At 57.2% G+C, this 18,010-nt stretch overlaps 2 protein-coding genes across 10 annotated transcripts in view; one reads left to right on the forward strand and one right to left on the reverse strand.

The window, feature by feature from the left end:
- ARVCF (ARVCF delta catenin family member) overlaps window positions 1-5,725 on the reverse strand; it is a 43,337-nt gene extending 37,612 nt beyond the window's left edge. For all 3 annotated transcript variants that reach the window (XM_054592647.1, XM_054592644.1, XM_054592642.1), the window contains exons 1-2: window positions 5,528-5,725; window positions 414-467 (exon numbers count right to left, since the gene is read on the reverse strand). The gene's annotated coding sequence lies outside the window, so the exon portion shown is untranslated. The remainder of the gene's footprint in view (window positions 1-413; window positions 468-5,527) is intronic.
- Window positions 5,726-9,634: 3,909 nt separating this feature from the next.
- The window catches only part of TANGO2 (transport and golgi organization 2 homolog), a 33,023-nt gene continuing 24,647 nt past the window's right edge, over window positions 9,635-18,010 (forward strand). For 2 of the 7 annotated variants that reach the window (XM_054592764.1, XM_054592771.1), the window contains exon 1: window positions 15,824-16,131. In XM_054592764.1, coding sequence (XP_054448739.1) covers window positions 15,981-16,131 — 151 coding nt within the window. In that variant the 5' untranslated portion in view covers window positions 15,824-15,980. The other 5 variants (XM_054592767.1, XM_054592770.1, XM_054592768.1 and 2 more) reach the window with 5 other exon arrangements.

The following is an 18,010-nucleotide window of genomic DNA, read 5'->3' on the forward strand; positions in this document are numbered from 1 at the left end:
CCCTGGCAGCAGGGACCACCCTGAGCTAAGGCCCGAGCTGGGTGGGCTGTGCCAATGGCAGACACTGCTGTGGCAGACGTCCAAGTCAAAGTGCGTGGAGAGCAGCCCAGCTAACGTCCCCGTGGGTTGGCCCCACTGCAGTCGCGTCCGTTAAGCCAGATGTCTAATGGTAGCTGCTCTCTACACTCAGACCATCACTAAATCCAAGCAGGGGTGGCAGGAGGTCCCTATGTCCAGCCATGTCCAGCCCTGTCCAGCCCACGGTGCTGTGCCCGCCCAGCGAGAGTCTGATCAGAAGCACACACCACCCAGAACCATGGTCCATCCCTGTGCTGACCACACTAGCCCAGCCCACCAGGACATTCTGCTGTCCTGTGTGAGGAGATGTCCCCAGCCAAGCCTGGGTCACCTACCTGTTTCAAGGGGAGATCAGCATGTCCCAATACCCATCCTGCTGACTCCAGCTCCTGCAGGGAAACCAGAGGGCACTGCGTGAGGCTCAGCTGCCAGGCTGTCTCTTTTGAATGTGGCCAGACTCCTGGCTGGGCACTGTCATCCCTGACCCCCAGGGATGTGGTGCTTCTGACACAGTTGTGGGCACTCTTGTACCCATGCAACTGGGACCATCACATCTGCAGTTCGGATCAGAATACTATGGTCCCTTGTGTTTCTAATGCTATTGATTATCCTTCAAAAGTGCGATTGTTGATCCCTGACTGGTGTGGCTCAGTTGGCTGGGCATCGTCTTGCAAAGTGTAAAGGTTGCTGGTTCAATTCCTGGTCAGGGTACATGCCTAGATTGTGGGTTCAGTCCGGGGGTGTGTATGAGAGGCAACTGACTAATGTTTCTCTCTCTTTCTCCCTCCCTTCCCCTCTTTCTAAAAATAAAGTTTTTTGTTTTTTTTTAAAGCGTGACTGCTGAGTTGCGGGCTGATGATAACACCTGCTGAGGTTCCGAAGGCTGAGTGTGCTTGGTTGTGATAAATGACCCAGCAAGGAGAACTCCCACACCAGTGTCCAACAGGCCCACCTAGGGTGTCACAACCTGCTAGGGGTATCTTCTTCCTGCCCTGTTCCCCCACCTGTGGGGCAGGCCACCTGCCTTTCTCTGATGCTCCCTGAGGCCAGCCCAGCTCCCCAGTCCATGGGCCCCAGAGGCCAAAGCTATGGCCAAGTGCCCTTCACATGCCCGCGAAAGTGGGAACGGAGGACCCACGTGGCCTCCTGTCTTGGCCAACAACCTGAGGGACACGTTTCCTCTCATATTGAGCCTGAGGATGTTGCCGGAGTGTTTTGGGTCATGACAAGGAAAACCAGGGTGGCACAGACAGGTAGGGAGGGTCTGGGCCCCAGCTGGGAGGCCATCTCTTGGGGAACATGGGTGATGGAAGCTCTCTCCCTTGGCTCTATGGTGTTTTCTAGATTGTTCCGGCCTCTATCCGATCTTCCTTTGTGGACCTCGTCACAGCCCCTTCATCAAGGGGAAGAGCTTGTTGCGGGGATGGTGGGGTTGGAGTCAGGGCACTGGGGCCAGAGGCAGGCAAGGGCGGGAACTCAAGCTGGGCATGTGTGCAGATGTATGTGCGTGCACGAGCATGTGTGCCGGGAGGGGAGGCGTGGACAGGGGTCCAGCTGCCCACTGACGCCCTCCTGCCCACAGCCCAGGCGCTGCTGCTCCTGCCCCGTGGTCTGAGGGTCAGGGGTCAGCTTTTGCTCAGAATGTGATATTTCCGGGATACCCTGGTTTTTGTCTTAAATGTTCACATAGATCTTGCCCCAGAGAACTGTGTGCCTTTTTTTTTTTTTTAATCAGTCCTGATAACCACCAGCCTCTCCCCAGCTCTGGCCTAATAAGGCTCCTCTTGAAGTGCTGGCTGTGCACCATCAGCACATAGACTCTCACTCAACGCCTTGTGTTGGCCCGATACCTCATTTTACAGATGGGGAAACTGGGTCCAGGAGAGGCAGCACTGGGCCAGGATTTGAACTCAGGCCTCCTTGCTCCTAGGACTCCCCTACCTCACCCACAGAGCCAGCGATATGCGGTCACAAAAAGAATGTGCTCCCTCTTTGTGGGGCTCCTGCTAGACCAAGAGCTCCACAAATGCAGAGGGCTGGCAGTAGAAACTAGTGTGGGCGTGGGGGTGTCCGCAGGGCTGCGCAGGGGAGGGGGTCCAAGGATGGGCTTCCAAGAGGCGGAGGGTGGAAGCAGAGGTAATGGGAGGGTATGGAGGAGGCGTGGGTCTCCATCCCCAGGGCATCCTTGTCACAGCAGTGCTATATCAGTCAGGGCAGGGCAGAGCCTAACAGGAGCCCTAGGGCAGTGGAGAGATGGACAAACACGAGATATGAAGGTAGAACCAGTGATGGGATTTGTGATGAGACAGCAGGGGGTACCTGTCGTGGGGAGTCCTTCTCATCACCTCTTCAGGGCTGGACTGCATGTTCTAGGGTCACCTGCCAAGCCAACGACCCTGTGCCAAGAACCTTGGGGTCAAAGGAGTCACCATACCCACCCCCGGCCTTGGAAAGGCCTGCGGTACCTTTGACTGAGGCAGAAGCCCAGCCCAGCCTGCAAGGGCCAGGCATGAGGCCAGAAAAGCAAGCTATGGACCCACAGATACTGACAACAAGAGGCAGAAAGGCACAAACGGAGTCCAGAGGAGCAATGGGGCCAGGACTGGGAGGGCTGGGCAGGTGGCTGGGGCCATGCTGGGTGGTGAGGAGCTCAGGTGAGGGTCCAGCAGGCTTGCCTGAGAGCTTGCTTTGCACCAGGGCCTCGAGTCCTGCTGCACCGTGGAGAATCCTGATGAACTCTTCCAAGCCGCTGGCCATTCTGATAACTTGGTGCCCGGTGAAAAGGCGCCCACTTTGGCCATACCTTTCTGCTTTACAGATGAGGATACTGCGGCAGAGAGAGGCACAGCCCCTCCCTGAGTGGCTCCTTTGGAGTCCTTGCCTGGACCCCCTGGTGATGGCAAGTCCGGCCTATGGAAGCAGGGAGGGCGCCTGGGGCATGCAGCTGAGGAGCCCTCACTCTAAGACTGCAGGTGCAGGGTCCGGCCTTTGCTGTGTTTGCCCGAGCCTGTGCTCAACTACCCTGCCATCCAGAGCTCGGGTCTCCCCTGCATGCACCAAAGGTGTCGAGGGGCTCTGGGGGTGCCAAGGGGCCTTGTTCCGGGGATCCTTGCTCCTCTCCAACCATGCACCCAGAGCGGGCAGCCTGGGGAAAGCAGAACTCTGGCTTCCCTGCCGGGTGCCTCAGGGAGGGTCCTGGGTGGAGCCAGTCTTGCCTGCCCTCATGCCTCCTGGTGGCCTCACTCAGCTTGCTGCAGCTTTGATGGAGAGGCTGCTGGACCCTCAGGGTCCAGCGGAGCAGTGGGAAGGCCTATGCCTGACCCAAGGTGGGGGGAGGGCAAGTGGGAAACCATATAGGTGATGCAATTGTCCACCAGCTCTGGGTTCATCTTCTGACCTGTGAAATAGGTCAAGATGTACAGCCCTTCCAGTGGGGAAGGCCCATGAAAGGATTCCTGACCCCGTGTCCCGACTCGGGTTACTCTTTAATTCAGGGGTTCCTACAGAATGGGCACAAGACTTCATCCTAATCTTGATGGAAGCTGGCAGCAAAAGAACAGATGACTTCTCCCCATTTGAGCCACCAGCAAGGAAGTTCCCAGAGCTCCCTGTGCCCTTCCAACCCCACCCCTGCATTCCACAGAGCTTGTCCCCAGGGCCCCCACCTTCCTTCCCTGGTCCTCCACCCCAGCTCTGCCCCCTCTCTCTCTCTGCTGAGTCCTGGCCAAGGGTAGATGCTCTGGCATGCCTGGTGTCCTTGCCTGCCCCCACTGCCAAAGCTGTGCTTCAGTTCCTGGCTCCTCCTGGAGGCAAAGGATCCTGCTGTTCATGCCCCCCAAGCCTGTCTCTTGGGGTAAAGGAGGCACAGTGAACCCACCATAAATTTTTATGCAACAAAAATTGAACAGGAATGAAGATAGATGCAAAGGGACCCTGGACTAGGAAGACCTGAAGGGTGACCTGTGGAAGGGGTACTATGCAGTCCAGATGTGCCAGGAGGTGGGGGCAGCTCTAATTTAGTAGGACTGAGGGCTGGGGGCTGGACCCAGTTCATCGTGGAGGGGCTTGGTCATCAGAAACTGGTGTCCAAGAGAAAAGCCAATGAGAAAGAGTAGGGTGGGTCTGGCTTGGCTGTACTCACGTGACCCTCCTCATCAGGCCAGAACCAGCATCCTAAGCACAGAGAGTGCTCTGTGCCCAGCTCTGTGCTAGACTCTGGCAGACCAGACTTGCGGGGATGACAGGGGACAGTGGATGGGATACATCAAGGCTGGGAGAAAGCACACCTTCTGGATTCATGGCCACACACCGTGGCCAAACCTGAGGCTTGGACCACCTGCTGGGAAACTGACTGGCCATGGGCCCAGCATACTGGGCAGAGGGCTTTGACTGTCCCTGTGTCCATCACTGTCCCAGAGACAAACCGAGCACAGGACAGGCAGACTGGCAGCCTGGATCTGGGAATGGAGGCAGAAAGAGTGGATGGCTCCCAGCATGCTCCTGGTGCTGTCCTTATCAGGCAGGTTGCCTGCACAGGTACTAGGCTGCGCATCCCTTCAACACCTGAGTTTTTAAATCCTGACCTGGTGTGTGCCCCGCATAGTGACATGGGTGACAATGAGAAGGGGCACGAACAAGGGTTAACCGTTTGAGGTTATACTAAGAATCTATCTTAAAGGATCAAACCCCATTGGGCGGGTTATTCACTTAACCTTGTTTCTAAACACGTCTGGATCTAAAGTGAATGGAAACCGGAGCGATACACTCTGCATAGGTTAGAAACGGTGACTTGTTTTAAGTACCCAACATTTAATTATTTAGTGAGTAAAGGAAGGTTGGGGATCCCAGGCTGCCCGCCTATGGTGACACCTCAAGTGAACCCGACTGAGTAGCATTCTGAGTGGGGAGGACGCTGTTCCGTTAGGGGCTCTGTGTCCCACTGAGGCAGCGGAGCGGGAGTAGTGGTGAGAGGTGGGGACCCCAGGTCGGGGCACCGCGCGGGGACTCGGGGCAGCGTCCCCTCCTCCCTTGTCCTCTAGGCGGCGGAAGCCACAGGGCGCGGAGACAGATCCTTGGCTCCACCGTGCCCGGCCTTTCCCGGAGGCGCAACGCCCCAGGAAAGTTCCCCGACCCCACCGCACCTCCGGCGGTTGGAAAGTTTCCGTGGTTGCGCAGCCCTGGCTACAAGGCGCCCGTCGTCGCGCGGTGCAGAAGCCCAGGCCAGTCGAGCGGGGCCCAGAGGCCATGCACAAAAGGCCCGCCAGTCGAGGGTCTAGCGCTCCGCGGCGCGGAGGAGGTGCGGCTGGGGTAGCTCTCGGTTCCAACACTCAGCCCCGACCCCGCCCAGACTCCAAGCCAAAGACACCGCCCCGACCCGGCCCCCGCCAGGCTCACACCTACAGCTCCAACCCCAGGTTCCCTGCGGCCCCGCCCTCCGGCCCCAGCCTACCTGGAGCGCGGCGTGGGCGGCTCCGCAGCGCGGCCCCCGCCCCCAGACGGGTGTCCCCAGATCCCTGAGCGCTCAAGATGCGGCAACCTCAGGGCGAGCTGCAGGTGGCCGTTCGCAGGGCCCTAGGTTAGACCCGTGCAAGGGCTCACCCTCCTGGGCCCAGCGCGCAGCTCCGGGGCCAGCCCTCGCGCCCCTCCAGTGGCCCGTGCGCAAAGCGGACCTGGCCGGCGACTCGGCTCTCCGTCCCGCCCCAGCCACCCTTAAATTTTCCCATTGGTCGAGAGACCCGGCGCGGCCCGGCAACCGGTGTCGATTGGCCGGGCTTGGGGAGACACCGGCTTGCCATTGGGCCATCTGGATGTCTGTCTCTACCGACACCGGCCCCCTTGTACAGCGGCGGAGGCCCGGCACCTGCCTGGACCGCTGCTGCGGCGGCGGCCGGGGACGCGGGCCTGCTCCCTCCCGCCCGCCTTCCCTGAACCGTCCAGTCCCCGGCGGGGGCTAGAGAACTAACACCCCTTCTACGGACTCCGGCCGCGTGGTCCCCATCACCACCCGCCACTTCGCCGGTATCCTTCACTAGCACTTGCTGTTCGCCAGGCACTGCGCGCATCGTCCTCCTTTCCACATTGAATTGTATTCCTCACACAAATCGCGAGGGCAAGTTCTGCTGCCATCCCAGTTTGCAGATGGGAAACTGAGTATCAGAGAGGGTTTCACGTGCTTTAGTTCACTGGGACTCAAACCCAATCCATCTGATACCTGGGCTTGGACTCCCCGACCCTCATCTCGGCAGGGTTCCCACCGCAGAGGCAGGGTGAGGTCTTGGCTCAGAGAGGCTGTCGTGGGTGAAGGCGTGCAGGGTTTCCAAAGCAGAAAGGGACCCCTCAGTGAACAAAGAGTTTTCATCCACCATCAGGCCTGAATCTGCAGGCACCCTGGGCTCAGCCCACCCTGCAGGGCCCCACAGGACCACCCTCCCTCACATTCCTCATCCCACCGTCATAGATCTGGGCCTGGAGAGGAAGGGTCTGTGCCTTTATCACCCCACCTTCCTGGTGTCCCATTTCCTTCAGCCTTCCCCAGGGTCACAGAGGAAGATCATGGGGTTCAGGCCCCCAAATTGAGTTCAGCAAAGGTTGTATTTCCCCTGCCAAGTGGAGAGCAGCCACTCAGTCCCTGCAATGACACACAGCACACATGTGACCATGAGTAGAACTATAATCCTAGGCCAACTCCACTTAACTCTGTGGTGTCGGGGGCACCAGAGGGGATGCTGCCCATTGGCGATGATTTCAGGGAGTTCCTGAAATGGCCCCTTGACCACTTATCTTGTTTCATTCTTGGTTCTAAGCTTTTCCTCTCCTGGTTCCACCTGGAGATTACCAAATCCTCAGCTCACCATATTCCCCACAGCCATCCAGGGAGCCACACTGCTTACAACACTGCTACTGGGGGGACCAGACATTCATGTCTTGTCTACCCGTGTCAGGGGCCAGAGTGTTCACCCAATAGTTTCTTGATCAGAACAAAGAAACAGAAATGACTTGGGGTTAGAACTCACCACTGGTACCACCGCTGGGTCCCCGTGTGCCTTGGTATATGAAGCAAATTGATCCCAGCAGCCTTTCAGAGTCAAGCAGCCACCATCAATCAGCTGGGCTTGGCACATGAGGTCATGGCCATTTGGCACCCTGGTATAGGGATATTGCTCAAAGCTCTGGGCAGGCAGAATGAAGTGTCCTTCGCTGGAACACAAAGGCCCCATGTAGCAAGATAGCTCTCGTCCCATGGAACCACACTACCAGTGACACTCTGGCCAGCTGCCACATAGACTGGGGGTTCTCTTTCCTACACTTAGGAGTGGATTTAATTAGCTCAACATTCACTAAGGATCTCACCAAAGGCATTGGACCCTGGTCCCCCTGGGTCCCCTCCTCTTACAGTGACCTTGTGGTCTAGCATCACTCCTCCCACACACACTTGCTAACAGTGGCAAAAGGGGCTTGACAACCTCTGCTGAGATTGTGCACCTAAATCAGCCCCACAGTTGCCTCTCTCCCTCCTAATTCCTGACAGGGTTCCAGACACCCGTCTGCCCCTGAGCTGGATCACCAGCACCTACAGAGGATCAGGATGGGCAATGACATTTCTAAGAGGACTCTGCCACTGTCTGGCAGTGGGCCCACCATGATCCAGGCTGCAGGTGGGGGTCAGAAAGTCAGAGAGCAAGAGACATGGTCTCCACCACTCGCTCAGTGCCACAGGATCCAGTACCCAGTCTCCTCATCTCCCACTCTCTCTACTCAGCCACTGGTCAGGTCTGTAGAGATATCCTTGGAGCATGTAAGGAAAGCTACATGGAGGAAAAGGCTTCAGCTGGATGTCAGGAAGAACTTTACAACACTTGCAGATATTCAGAGACCAAAGGCATGGCCACATAAGGGAGTGAGCTCCCTGTCTAAGGATATGGGATGTCAGTGAGCCCCTTGCAGCCTTGAGACCCCAGGGCTCAGATGCCCACCTCAACCCATCTCATTGGTCATGCTTGCTCCCTAGCACCAAATGTCATCCAGAGTGGAGTCAGTGGTAACAGAACAGCAAGGGAGACTGTGTGTCTTGCTGGTCTGCCACCTGCTGGCCATGAGTCCTTTGGCATCTGAAGCCCTCTGTCCCCATGCCTACAAAATGCTTCTGTTGGGTTCCAGGAGGAACACAGATGAGACTGTGAAAGAGTGGTGTGCAGTGGGCCTTTGGGGATGTCATGCAGCTTTGGGTTTGACTCTTGCCTTTACTGATTATGAGCCAGGCCCGTCCCCTGAGCTCCAGTTTTCCTCAGGGCTTCAGCACACTGAGTCAGGATCAAGGTGCCTAGGTCTTCAACGCCAGGCTGTGGAGATAATCTAGCCACTGCCACTTGATGCTTTTTAAAAATTTTTTATTTATTTTTGGAGAGAGAAGAAGGAAAGGAGAAAGAGAGGGAGAGGAACATCAATGTGTGAGAGATACATCAACCGGTTGCCTCCTGCATGAACCGGGGGCCTGGCCTGCAACCCCAGGCATGTGCCCTGCTGGAGATTGAACTGGAGACCTTTTGGTTTGCAGACCGAAACTCAGTCCACTGAGCCATACCAGACAGGGCTCCACTTGCCACTTTTTTTTTTTTTTTTTTTTTACTTCAAGCAAGGCTTGTAATTGCTCTGAGTCCTGGTGTCTGTACCTGTAAAATGGGATGAATGATATTTGTGTACTGAAACACTGCATTTAGAGTGCTTAGCACATTGTTATTATCCTTAATATAATTGTCATTCTTGTCATAGTTTGCATAATGCCCACTTTGGAGCAAGCCGCCATGAGCCTCTGATTCTCTACTTGCCCTACACTCAGGCCCCAGACAGTAGGGGCAGAAAGCCCAGTGAATGCCTCCTCTGTCCAGCTGAGAAGGCCTCCACCAGTGCCTTTTCAGGGCCTCTTGCTCATTAGTATATATCAGGCTGGGCCAGCCCTCCATCCTTGGGACCTGGACCTGCAGAACAGCCTCCAGGTGGGCTCAAAGGCTACGGTGGCCGGATGGGGCTGGAATGCCTGGTACAGGGTCTGTGCTGAACATGGCGGGGATGGTCAGGGTATCAGGCTTGCAGCGGAGTGGGTGGCCAAGTCCAGAGGCCCAGATTGGATAGTCTCGAGGAGACAAGGACAAAAACCTAAGGGGCGGGTCCGGAAGTGAGCACCCTTTTAGTAGTTCCAGTGAGGGCCTCCAGGTGGTTAGGTGACCGAGAGGCGTCAGGACCTCAGGCCGCGGCCCTGACGGGTCCTCATAAGCATGAGCTCCGGGGCGGCTGCGACCTCCCGCGGGCGTCCCCAGGGCCAGGATGGAGAGAAAGCTGGGACGGCCGCAGGGGTCACAGGACCGCAGACGCCAGCTCAACCCCGAGTCTTGGCGCAGACTGGGGGGCGGGGCCCCGGGAGGGCTGCAGCCCCCGAGCGACAGCAGAAGTAGCCAACCGTACCCCAGGTTAAAGGGATGTGCCCGCCCCTCATCAGGAAGACCAATAGGGAGCTGGAAGACGGCGTCAGGGGCGGGACCTGGGCGGTGGCGGCGGCGCGCGGGCGCGGCACCCGGAAGTCGGCGGCAGCGGAGGCGGTGAGTGCGCGGCTGGCTGCCCGGGCCGGTGGACTCCGCTCCCCGCGGGGCGGGCCCGGGCTCAGGGACGCGAGGCTCTGGAGGCGCGGGGCAGGGAGAGGGGCGGGGTCCCACCGCCTTGCCCTGCCTCAGTTTCTCTTTTCTGAGGCGTGGAGTGGAAATCAGGCGGCAGTGTCTGGGGAGACCAAACCAACTCCGGCCGACGGAGGTCCCCACACGTTATTGGAAGGCGTTTCCAGTGATCCCCGCCCGCCCGGATGGGGTGGTGGTGAGGGAGGCCACTGGAAGGCAGGGCTGGTCTCGCTGCAGGGAAGTAGAGACTGGCGGTGCTGGGAGTTGCGTGGTGGCTGCAGGGTGGGTGGGTCACCGTGTCGGTCAGCTACGGAGACCTGAGTCACGGTGCTGCCTCCCTGCGTCCTGCTGCAGGGGCAGTGGGGTGACAGCGAAGGTGTATCAGAGTAGGCAGCAAATGCTGGGTTATTTCTGTGCCTGGACAAGACCTTCCTGGGGTGGCTCAGGTGGTCAAACTCTACTCCCAGGGCATGAGGGGTGGGGGCTGGGTAGGGCTGCAGCCAGGGCGAGATCTGGCCCATTTGTTAGTACCCTTCCCTCACCCGAGCACCTTTCATGCTTCCTGGCTTCATTCTAGGCCACAGCTAGAGGGAACCTTCTGCCCTTGGACCAGTCCCAGAGCCTCAGGCCACCATTCTTTCACGAATATGTCACATGCTTGGTACAGGCCTGGCTTGTCGTCCGGCTCCAGACCTGCTGACCAGTGTTTTGCTGCTGCTGTTTGGGCTCAGCGCCCTCTTCCATGAGGCAGATGAGACGTGGTGACAGCTATAAGGGGTGTTTCCAGCTGGTAGTGCTTTGGAAGTGCTTTTTCACACTTTGTTGGTCCTGTGGGCAACCTTTGGTTCCTAGGTAACCTTTTGGAGCAAGTGTTCATTGGCCAAACGCTGTTCACAGTGAAGAAAACTCAGGCTGAGGGGCAAATGGTATTTCCAAGGTCACTCAGAGCCAGAGCTGGCTCTTCATGCCTCTGCTCCTTCTGGGTCTCTCTCCTGGGAGTCTTCCTGCATCAGGTGACCTGTCAGGTGGAGAGGATGGCTGTGTTGTGTTGGCAGGTGGATACAGCAGAATCTCCCTCTCCAGGATCCCAGTGTCCCCATGGGACACAGTATATTGCTCTGGTGCTCCCACCCTCAGGCCCCTGACCATTTACCCCAGCTCTGTAGCTTCATGTTATGACGTGTCCACGGACTGCAGGCCCCTCCGACCAGGCCACGCTGCCTGCTCCAATGTGTGGTGACGACAGTCCTTCCCTGAATGAAAGCAACAGGCCAACCATTCTGTCTGGCTGCCCAGCCCCTGAGCTGGTATTACTGCCTCACGTTTCCTTTGTGTCGTTATTTGAGGGCTGTCATTTTGGTTGTGTTTCCCCGTGGCTGTAGCCACGTGCGGTGTTCTCGGACTGGCCTCCAGACCTGAGGGCGAGCTCTCTGAAGGCACCGTAGGTGGTGCTGCTGAGGACCTCTGTGGAGAGAGGAGGGGTCCCCAGAGCCTGTCTGGAGAGAAACAGGAGGGAGGTTGGGAGGCTTCTAGAGGTGGGGTTACACTGCCACTGACGCCCCAGGTGTGTGAGGGCAGGGCCCACCCTCTGCTGACATGTCAGTCTGCGTGTGAGCACAGCACCCCAGAGCCATGCGTTTGTTGGTCTGGACCATGGGGTTCGTTATGGGTTCCATGAAAATAAGATCATTCCAGAACCACTGGGCTGCCGTTTCAGGTTATCAGTGCAGCGTTTTTCTTTCTCTTTCCACTTTCCTTTTAGATTGCAAAAATAATATATGCGCAGTTCAAAGTAAAAGACTGATCCTGGGCTCCTGGTGACTGCTGCCACATGGGGTTCATCCATCGAGGTCTTCAGCACCATGCCAACTTTAAGTGCTTGCCTTCATCCTTTTTGGAGGGGTTGGTGGGGAAGGTGGCGCCTTCCTCTCTGTTAATGCGCAGGTCGCTGGGGCCACTGCGAGGATGGGCTGGCTTGTGGGGAAGCCGAGTGTTCCTGCCAGGAGGGGCTGGGGTGCAGGGGCTACCTCGTGACTGCAGCTTTCCTTAATGCTCACTGTGCCCCTCGTTTGTGCTGCTCCTTTGAACTGTGAAGGGACAATGACACTTGGTGTGAGGCTGAATTAGCGCTCCTAAAACATCTCAAAGATCTTAGGAGAGAGTATCACTATAGAAAATTTGTCATGGTGAAATGCCACTTAACAGTCAAAACGACAAAGCGTACATCGAGGAGTCCTCAGTTGCCGAGTGGTGAGGAGGGTGGAGCATTGCAGTGGGCCGGCTACTTAGGATATTTACAGACGTCAGGGCTTTCTTAGCCAAGGCCGGGAACAGCGACACTATGTTCCCATGTGTGTTTACCTCTTCTGTGGCAGCCGCCAGGAGGACTCCAGGCGTCATGTGAAAAGAGCAGCTCACGCTTTCCAGCTCCGTCCCTGGGAGCTGTTATGGGGGGGGGGGGCGGGGTGAGGGGGAGACGAGGTGCAGGGTGAGGAGGAGGTGCCTGGCTCTGCAGCTTTCCTGTGTGAAGCCCGAGGGATCCCCTGCTCTGCTTGGCTCCTCAAGATTGGATAGACAGGCTCGCTAGACTTAAAAATATATTTCCAAATGTGTAAAGTGCTTGGCGTAATGAAATGAGACCTGACTCCAGGGACCAGTTAACCTCTGTCCAGAGTCTTAGCGTGGGCAGCTGGGTAGGACACTGATTTTTTTTTTTTTATTAAAGATTTTATTTACTTTTTAGAGAGAGGGGGAGGGAGGGGGAAAGAGGGGGAGAGAAACATTTATTGGTTGCTTCTCAACTGGGGACCTGGACCCACAACCCAGGCATGTGCCCTGACTGGGAATGGAACTGGCAACCTTTTGGTTCGCAGGCCAGCACTCAACCTGCAGAGCCACACCAGCCAGGGCATCCCACACTGATTTGATGTAAACCGGGAGCCTCACTTTCCTGAGTTCTCGGCCCTCTTGGCTCTGTGTTGTGGTGAAAATTCTGTCCTTCCTGTTCATTTCTGCATTCTGACCTGGCATCTCCCCACTGCCCAGATGCCTTGTTTGCTTTTTTAGTTGACAAAGGGAAGTGACCCTGTTGAGGGAGCAGGTCCCCCTCATCCCTCTGCCCCAGTGGTCAGGTGTAGCTTTGATGTCAGCTCCGGTGGGTAGCCTTGTTGTACACAATTCACAACAGCCCAGCGGTGCTTGGTCCCTATTTTGAGGCATTTTGAGCCAGGGCTGAGTCTGTTCTCAGCATTTTCTGTGAATAGCTGCTTCTTCTGGCCTTTTTTGCTTCACCCCCTTCCCCTCGCCCAGAGAAACATTTCAAAGCCAGTGGGGAAGGAGGGCTGGGTCTGTCCACTTGCTTCTCACGGGCAGCTCTGAATGGTGGACAGTCCATTTTATTTCCCTGACATCAAACACACCTACATTGTGTCTAGCTCCATGGAAGGGGCACTGAGCCCAGCCTCACAGTTACTTCCATGTGAGGGTGTGGAAACCATCGCCAGCACACAGATGTTTCTCTCATGTCCCTTAGTGTCCTAGAGATCAGGTGGCTCTGCCCCAACTTCTCTCTGCTCTGGTACGGGGATGCCACTGTGAATGGACATAGGGTGGCTTTCGGTTCCAGGCTGCAGACCTCCCCGCCTGTGTTGTTTCATGGGCAGGGGCACTGGGGGGCCAGCAGGGTGGGGCATGGCACACCCAGTTCGAGTTTTAGAAGACTGTGTGAATAGCCAAAAGGGAGACTTGCCCTCCAGATACCAGCCTGCACGCTGGAGCTGAGCGACCTGGTGGCACATGCAGGGCCCTGAGGGGCTGTGCAGTTGGCTGTCGGGTGTGATGAAGTTGGACAGACTGCATGCCCTGGACACGGAAGCACGGGAGTCGATCCCTCACACTACCCATTCAGACAGCCCCTGGGCAGATCTGAGAGCTAAACCAAAATACAACCATACAAGGAAGTCAAGAAAGCGGCTCTTATTTTGGACAGGAAGGGTGACCCCTACATAGGAAAGATGGGAAGATTCACTATAAAATAACAGATGTTAAAAAATAATCAGATCCCACCCTGGCTGGTGTGGCTCAGTGGATTGAGTGCTGGCCTGCAAACCAAAGGGTTGCTGGTTCAATTCCCAGTCAGGGCACATGCCTGGCTTGCTGGCCAGGTCCCCAATAGGGGGTGCTCGAGAGGCAACCACACATTGATGTTTCTCTCCCTCTCTTCCTCCCTCCCCCTCTCTAAAAATAAATAAATAAATAAATAAAATCTTTAAAAAATAATCAGATCCTTTTATTATTATTTATTCATTTTAGAGAGAGGGAGGAACACTGATTTGTTGTTCCACTTATTTACACATTCATTGGTTGACTCTTGTATGTGCTCTTACTAGGGATCGAACCCACAACCTTGGTATATCAGGACGATGCTCTAACCAACTGAGCTACCTGGCCAGGTCAATAATCAGGACATTCTGATAGCATCACAGGCAAGGCAGCAATGCAGGGGACAGACTTGGAGAAAACATTTGTGGCTCGCGGAGCAAACAGGGCATGCCTGTCCACACCACATCAACTGCATGACCGATTAGTGCAACAGAGGCCCAGGGTTCAGTGTCCAAGTTGGTGGTTCATGGACATGGGGCTGTGAGAGGGGATAAGATATGCTGTCACTAGAGGATGCCAAGGAAGCTGTTGAGAGCATTACCTGCCACGTCAGGAGGGTGAGTTGTGTCAGGTTCCGCTCAGGGATGGAGGCGGGGGGCGGGACCAGATTGGCACCGGGTGTTTGGAGGGAGTTGGGCCCTGTGTGCTCACCTGAGGGCCTCAGCCTCTGACGGGGCCATTCTGCCTCCTGGGTCACTGTCCTAGGAAGGTCTTCTGCCCATGTGCAGAGCTTGTGCACAGGACTCCGCCCGCAAGGAAAGGTGGGCAACAGCAAGCAGTCTGGGGACACTACCCCTTTGGTGAGGATGGACCTGCATAGCCAGTCGTGAGGAAGGCAGGCAACAAAATCCTGCCTGTGTGATAATGCCATACACGCATACTTTGCTGGGAAAGATATGGACGCACACAGCTGACCGGAGATGGGGCTTTTGCTGGATGCGCACAGTTGGAGATTTTCCAGATGAGAGTGTGTTCCTGGGTAACCTGGGAGTAGGAATCACAACCACAGACCCTGCCGCCCCCAGGAGCTGCTGGTTGTGGCAGCAGGAGGTGCGGAGCCTTGGGCTTGGGTACAGAGAGGCTGAACTGGGTGGACTGATGAGCCTGCAGCCGCTGTGAAAGAATGGGTGGGCTGGGAGGGAAGGGAAGGGAGAAGCCCTCGATGCAAACGCTGGAGGAGGTGGTGCTGGACGGCACTGGGTGGGTGGCAGTCAGTTTGTGATGCTCGTAGCCCCGGGGCAGGGTGAGATGGGCAGCCAGGTGGGGTCTGGAGACAGGTATGTGACTGTCCCCAGCAGTACCGAGGTCTGCCAGCCCCCTGCAGACCTCCCCCGACGCAGGGTCCTTTACTGTTAGGGCTGGCAGTGACAATGAGGCCCTGTCAGTGGCCCGCAGGCCCTTCTTGCCTCCTCTCCCCAGGGCCTTCATGAGGTCGCTGGGTCGCCCTGCCTTTTACCCACCTGTCTCTGTGCCAAGCATAGGGGGGGCCAGGGAAGCAGATCCTCACTGTTGGTCAGCAAGCTCTCGGCCAATCTATCAGGGTGCCAGGTTCCATCCCTGTGGCCCTTCCCCGAGCCACTGCAGTCATTGCCCCATTTCTTGGCATGTTACTCTGATTTGTCTTTGGCCAGGCCTGTCTGCCTGTGTCATTTTCTTTTTGTGCTCTTGTTAGATGCCACAGAGTGAGGTTGGAAGCTTGACTCACTGAAGAGCTTGATCCTTCTGACAGGCAGTTTACCCGGCTCCACTTGGCTGTTGGGAACAGCCCTGTTGGTCCTCTGGGCAGCAGGGGAGGGGGAAGGCGGAGGCGCCAGCTGGAGGGGGCCATTCGGAGGCAGTGGGTGAGCAGCAGGATGCAGCATGCCGGGAGCGCTCAGAAGCGCCGTCAGCAGATGGGCTGTGAGTGCCTAGAAAGCTCCTGTGCTTTGTAGCCAGCGCCAGTGCACTAAGAATGACTGGTGCCAAGTCTGTGACCCGTTCTTCCTGTGTTTCGGAATTACCAGGGGGTTAGACAGGGGAAAGCCAAGCTCACTGAGCTGGGATCTGGGTAGGCTTCAGCTGGCTTTCTTAGAGAGGATGGGAAGCTCTTGGCTTTGGTTTGAAGAGGACACTTTCCTTTTGCTTCATGCTTCACCGGTCCTTCCTCCAGGGGCTCAGGTGTGCCCAGAGATGTGTCCATGGGAAGTGCTAGCCCCGCTGTGCACACGTGGATCTGCCCGGGCTGCAGGTGAGAGGACCTGGCAGGGACGCACACTCAGGCTGGTGGAGGCCACCCCAGGGGCAATAGTGTATTCTTAGCTGTTTCTAGTCAGGCCAAGGTCACAGTGGGAGCCCCAGACTGAGTGACTGGTGAGCAGCAGTGTGTGGGCAGACGTGTGGTGTGGGTACACTGGTCTCATCTGTGCATGTGCAGCTTCGTATACCTCCCCAGCCTGAATGGCAGTTCCTGGGCTGGGAACCTTTGTCACAGTCTCAGTCTGTACTGGACATTGTCGGAGAGAATGAGCGCCCAGAGCTGCAATCTTCCTGTTCTAAGCAGGACTTCATGCTGCTTTTTGTTCAGTTCCAGAAAAGTCCTGGGTAGTTTGTAGCAGCAGCGTTGTCACTTGCCCAGGCTCACAGAAGTCAGGGTTTTATGTGAAATCCCGGTGGTTATGAAGACTGCCTGGTTGCAGCTAGGGGAGTCCAAGGCCATGTGAGTCATGGAACATGGCCTTGCAAAGTAGCCACAGTGAGGACACTCTAGGGGCGTGGGCACTGCTGACGCCAGCCTCCTCCTAGTGGGACCGGTCCCTGGTTTTCTGTACAGAACAGCCCAGGCTGCAGTGAGCACCCCTTTGGGCCTCACGGTGAGCGCAGAAGGACACGCTTCCTGCAGCAGAGATGGCGCTGCTCCACGGCCGGCCCTGCTGCCCGCTGCTCTGCAGCGCTGCCCGGTGTCTCAGGCACCTGTCAGGATGTTTGGCCACCTCACGGGCTCCACTCTCTAGCTCTTCGTGTGGTCCCTCCAGACTGTTGCCCGCACAGCCTCCCCTCCTTGGCCTGGGCCCCTCTCTGGGGTCTTCCGTCTCTATGGACTGGTCCCCCTGCGTGTGAGGCCATTGTAAAACAGAGCCCCCCCGGGGGGACCACACATGGACACAGGACTTTCCACCGTGGCGAGGACAGAGCTGGCTGCCCATCACTCGCTTTCCCAGGGGCTTCTCATGCGCTGCGGAGGGAGAGCAGTGCAGCCAGCGGGGCCGTGCAGGAGTCGTGCTGGCTGCCCAGGGTTTCCACAGTGAAGCTGGGTGGAGCATCTTGTGCACGTGCCAGGGTGGTGTGGATGTGCAGGCCCGGTGCTGGGGGCGTCCTGGCCTTCTGGGCGGCTGCTTGGGAGCAGATGTGAGGTCAGGGCGGCCCACTTGACCATAGCACCCCACATGTGCCTGCTTCTCCACCCTGCGTGCAGCCAGCAGGCACCCCTCCAATGAGCCTCTCGTGGGACCTCAAGCTGAGCTCTCAATGAGGGGATATCACACCCATAAAGTGCCCAGCATGGGAAGGGGCTCCCCACCTGTCCCCTCCCTTGCCCTGTGGCACCTGGGGCCCAGCCTCCTCTGACTCCACTGGCCAGAGAGCCAAGTTGTGTGAGAGGCCCTTCTCTCTGCGCCCTGTGTTCCTTGGCTGCCGTCCCGGTTGCCTGGAGGCCAAGTGAGGGAAAGGGAGGAAAAGCAGAGGACTGGCCTGGGACAGCTCACTGCCTGCCATCCGTGGGCTTCGCTGAGTGTGCATAGTACTCTCCTGGCCTCTCTGGCCTGCTGGGGCAGGCAGCTCCCTGGGCACAGGGCACAGAGATGGGACATGGCTTCCCGCATTGCTTAGATGCCCACCTTAAGGCCCGTGGCAAAGCTCCTGGTCAGATCCTATGGGACTCCTCTGCCTGCCTTTTCTCTGGCTGCCCTGCCCTCAGGTGCAACCCCAGAACCCACATAGCCCTTACTTCTTGGGCTCCCATGGACATGCAGATGCTCCCCCCGGCCTGCGCCTCTGTGCTGATCCCCAGGTGGAGGTAGGGACAGGTGGGGTTGGGGTGTCCCTGAGAAAGCCAAGCATGCTTCTTCCCG

Source organism: Pteronotus mesoamericanus, unplaced genomic scaffold (genome assembly GCF_021234165.1).
Source record: "Pteronotus mesoamericanus isolate MK-2021 breed Mesoamerican mustached bat unplaced genomic scaffold, CSHL_Meso_final scaffold_371, whole genome shotgun sequence".
Taxonomy (NCBI): Eukaryota; Metazoa; Chordata; class Mammalia; order Chiroptera; family Mormoopidae; genus Pteronotus; species Pteronotus mesoamericanus.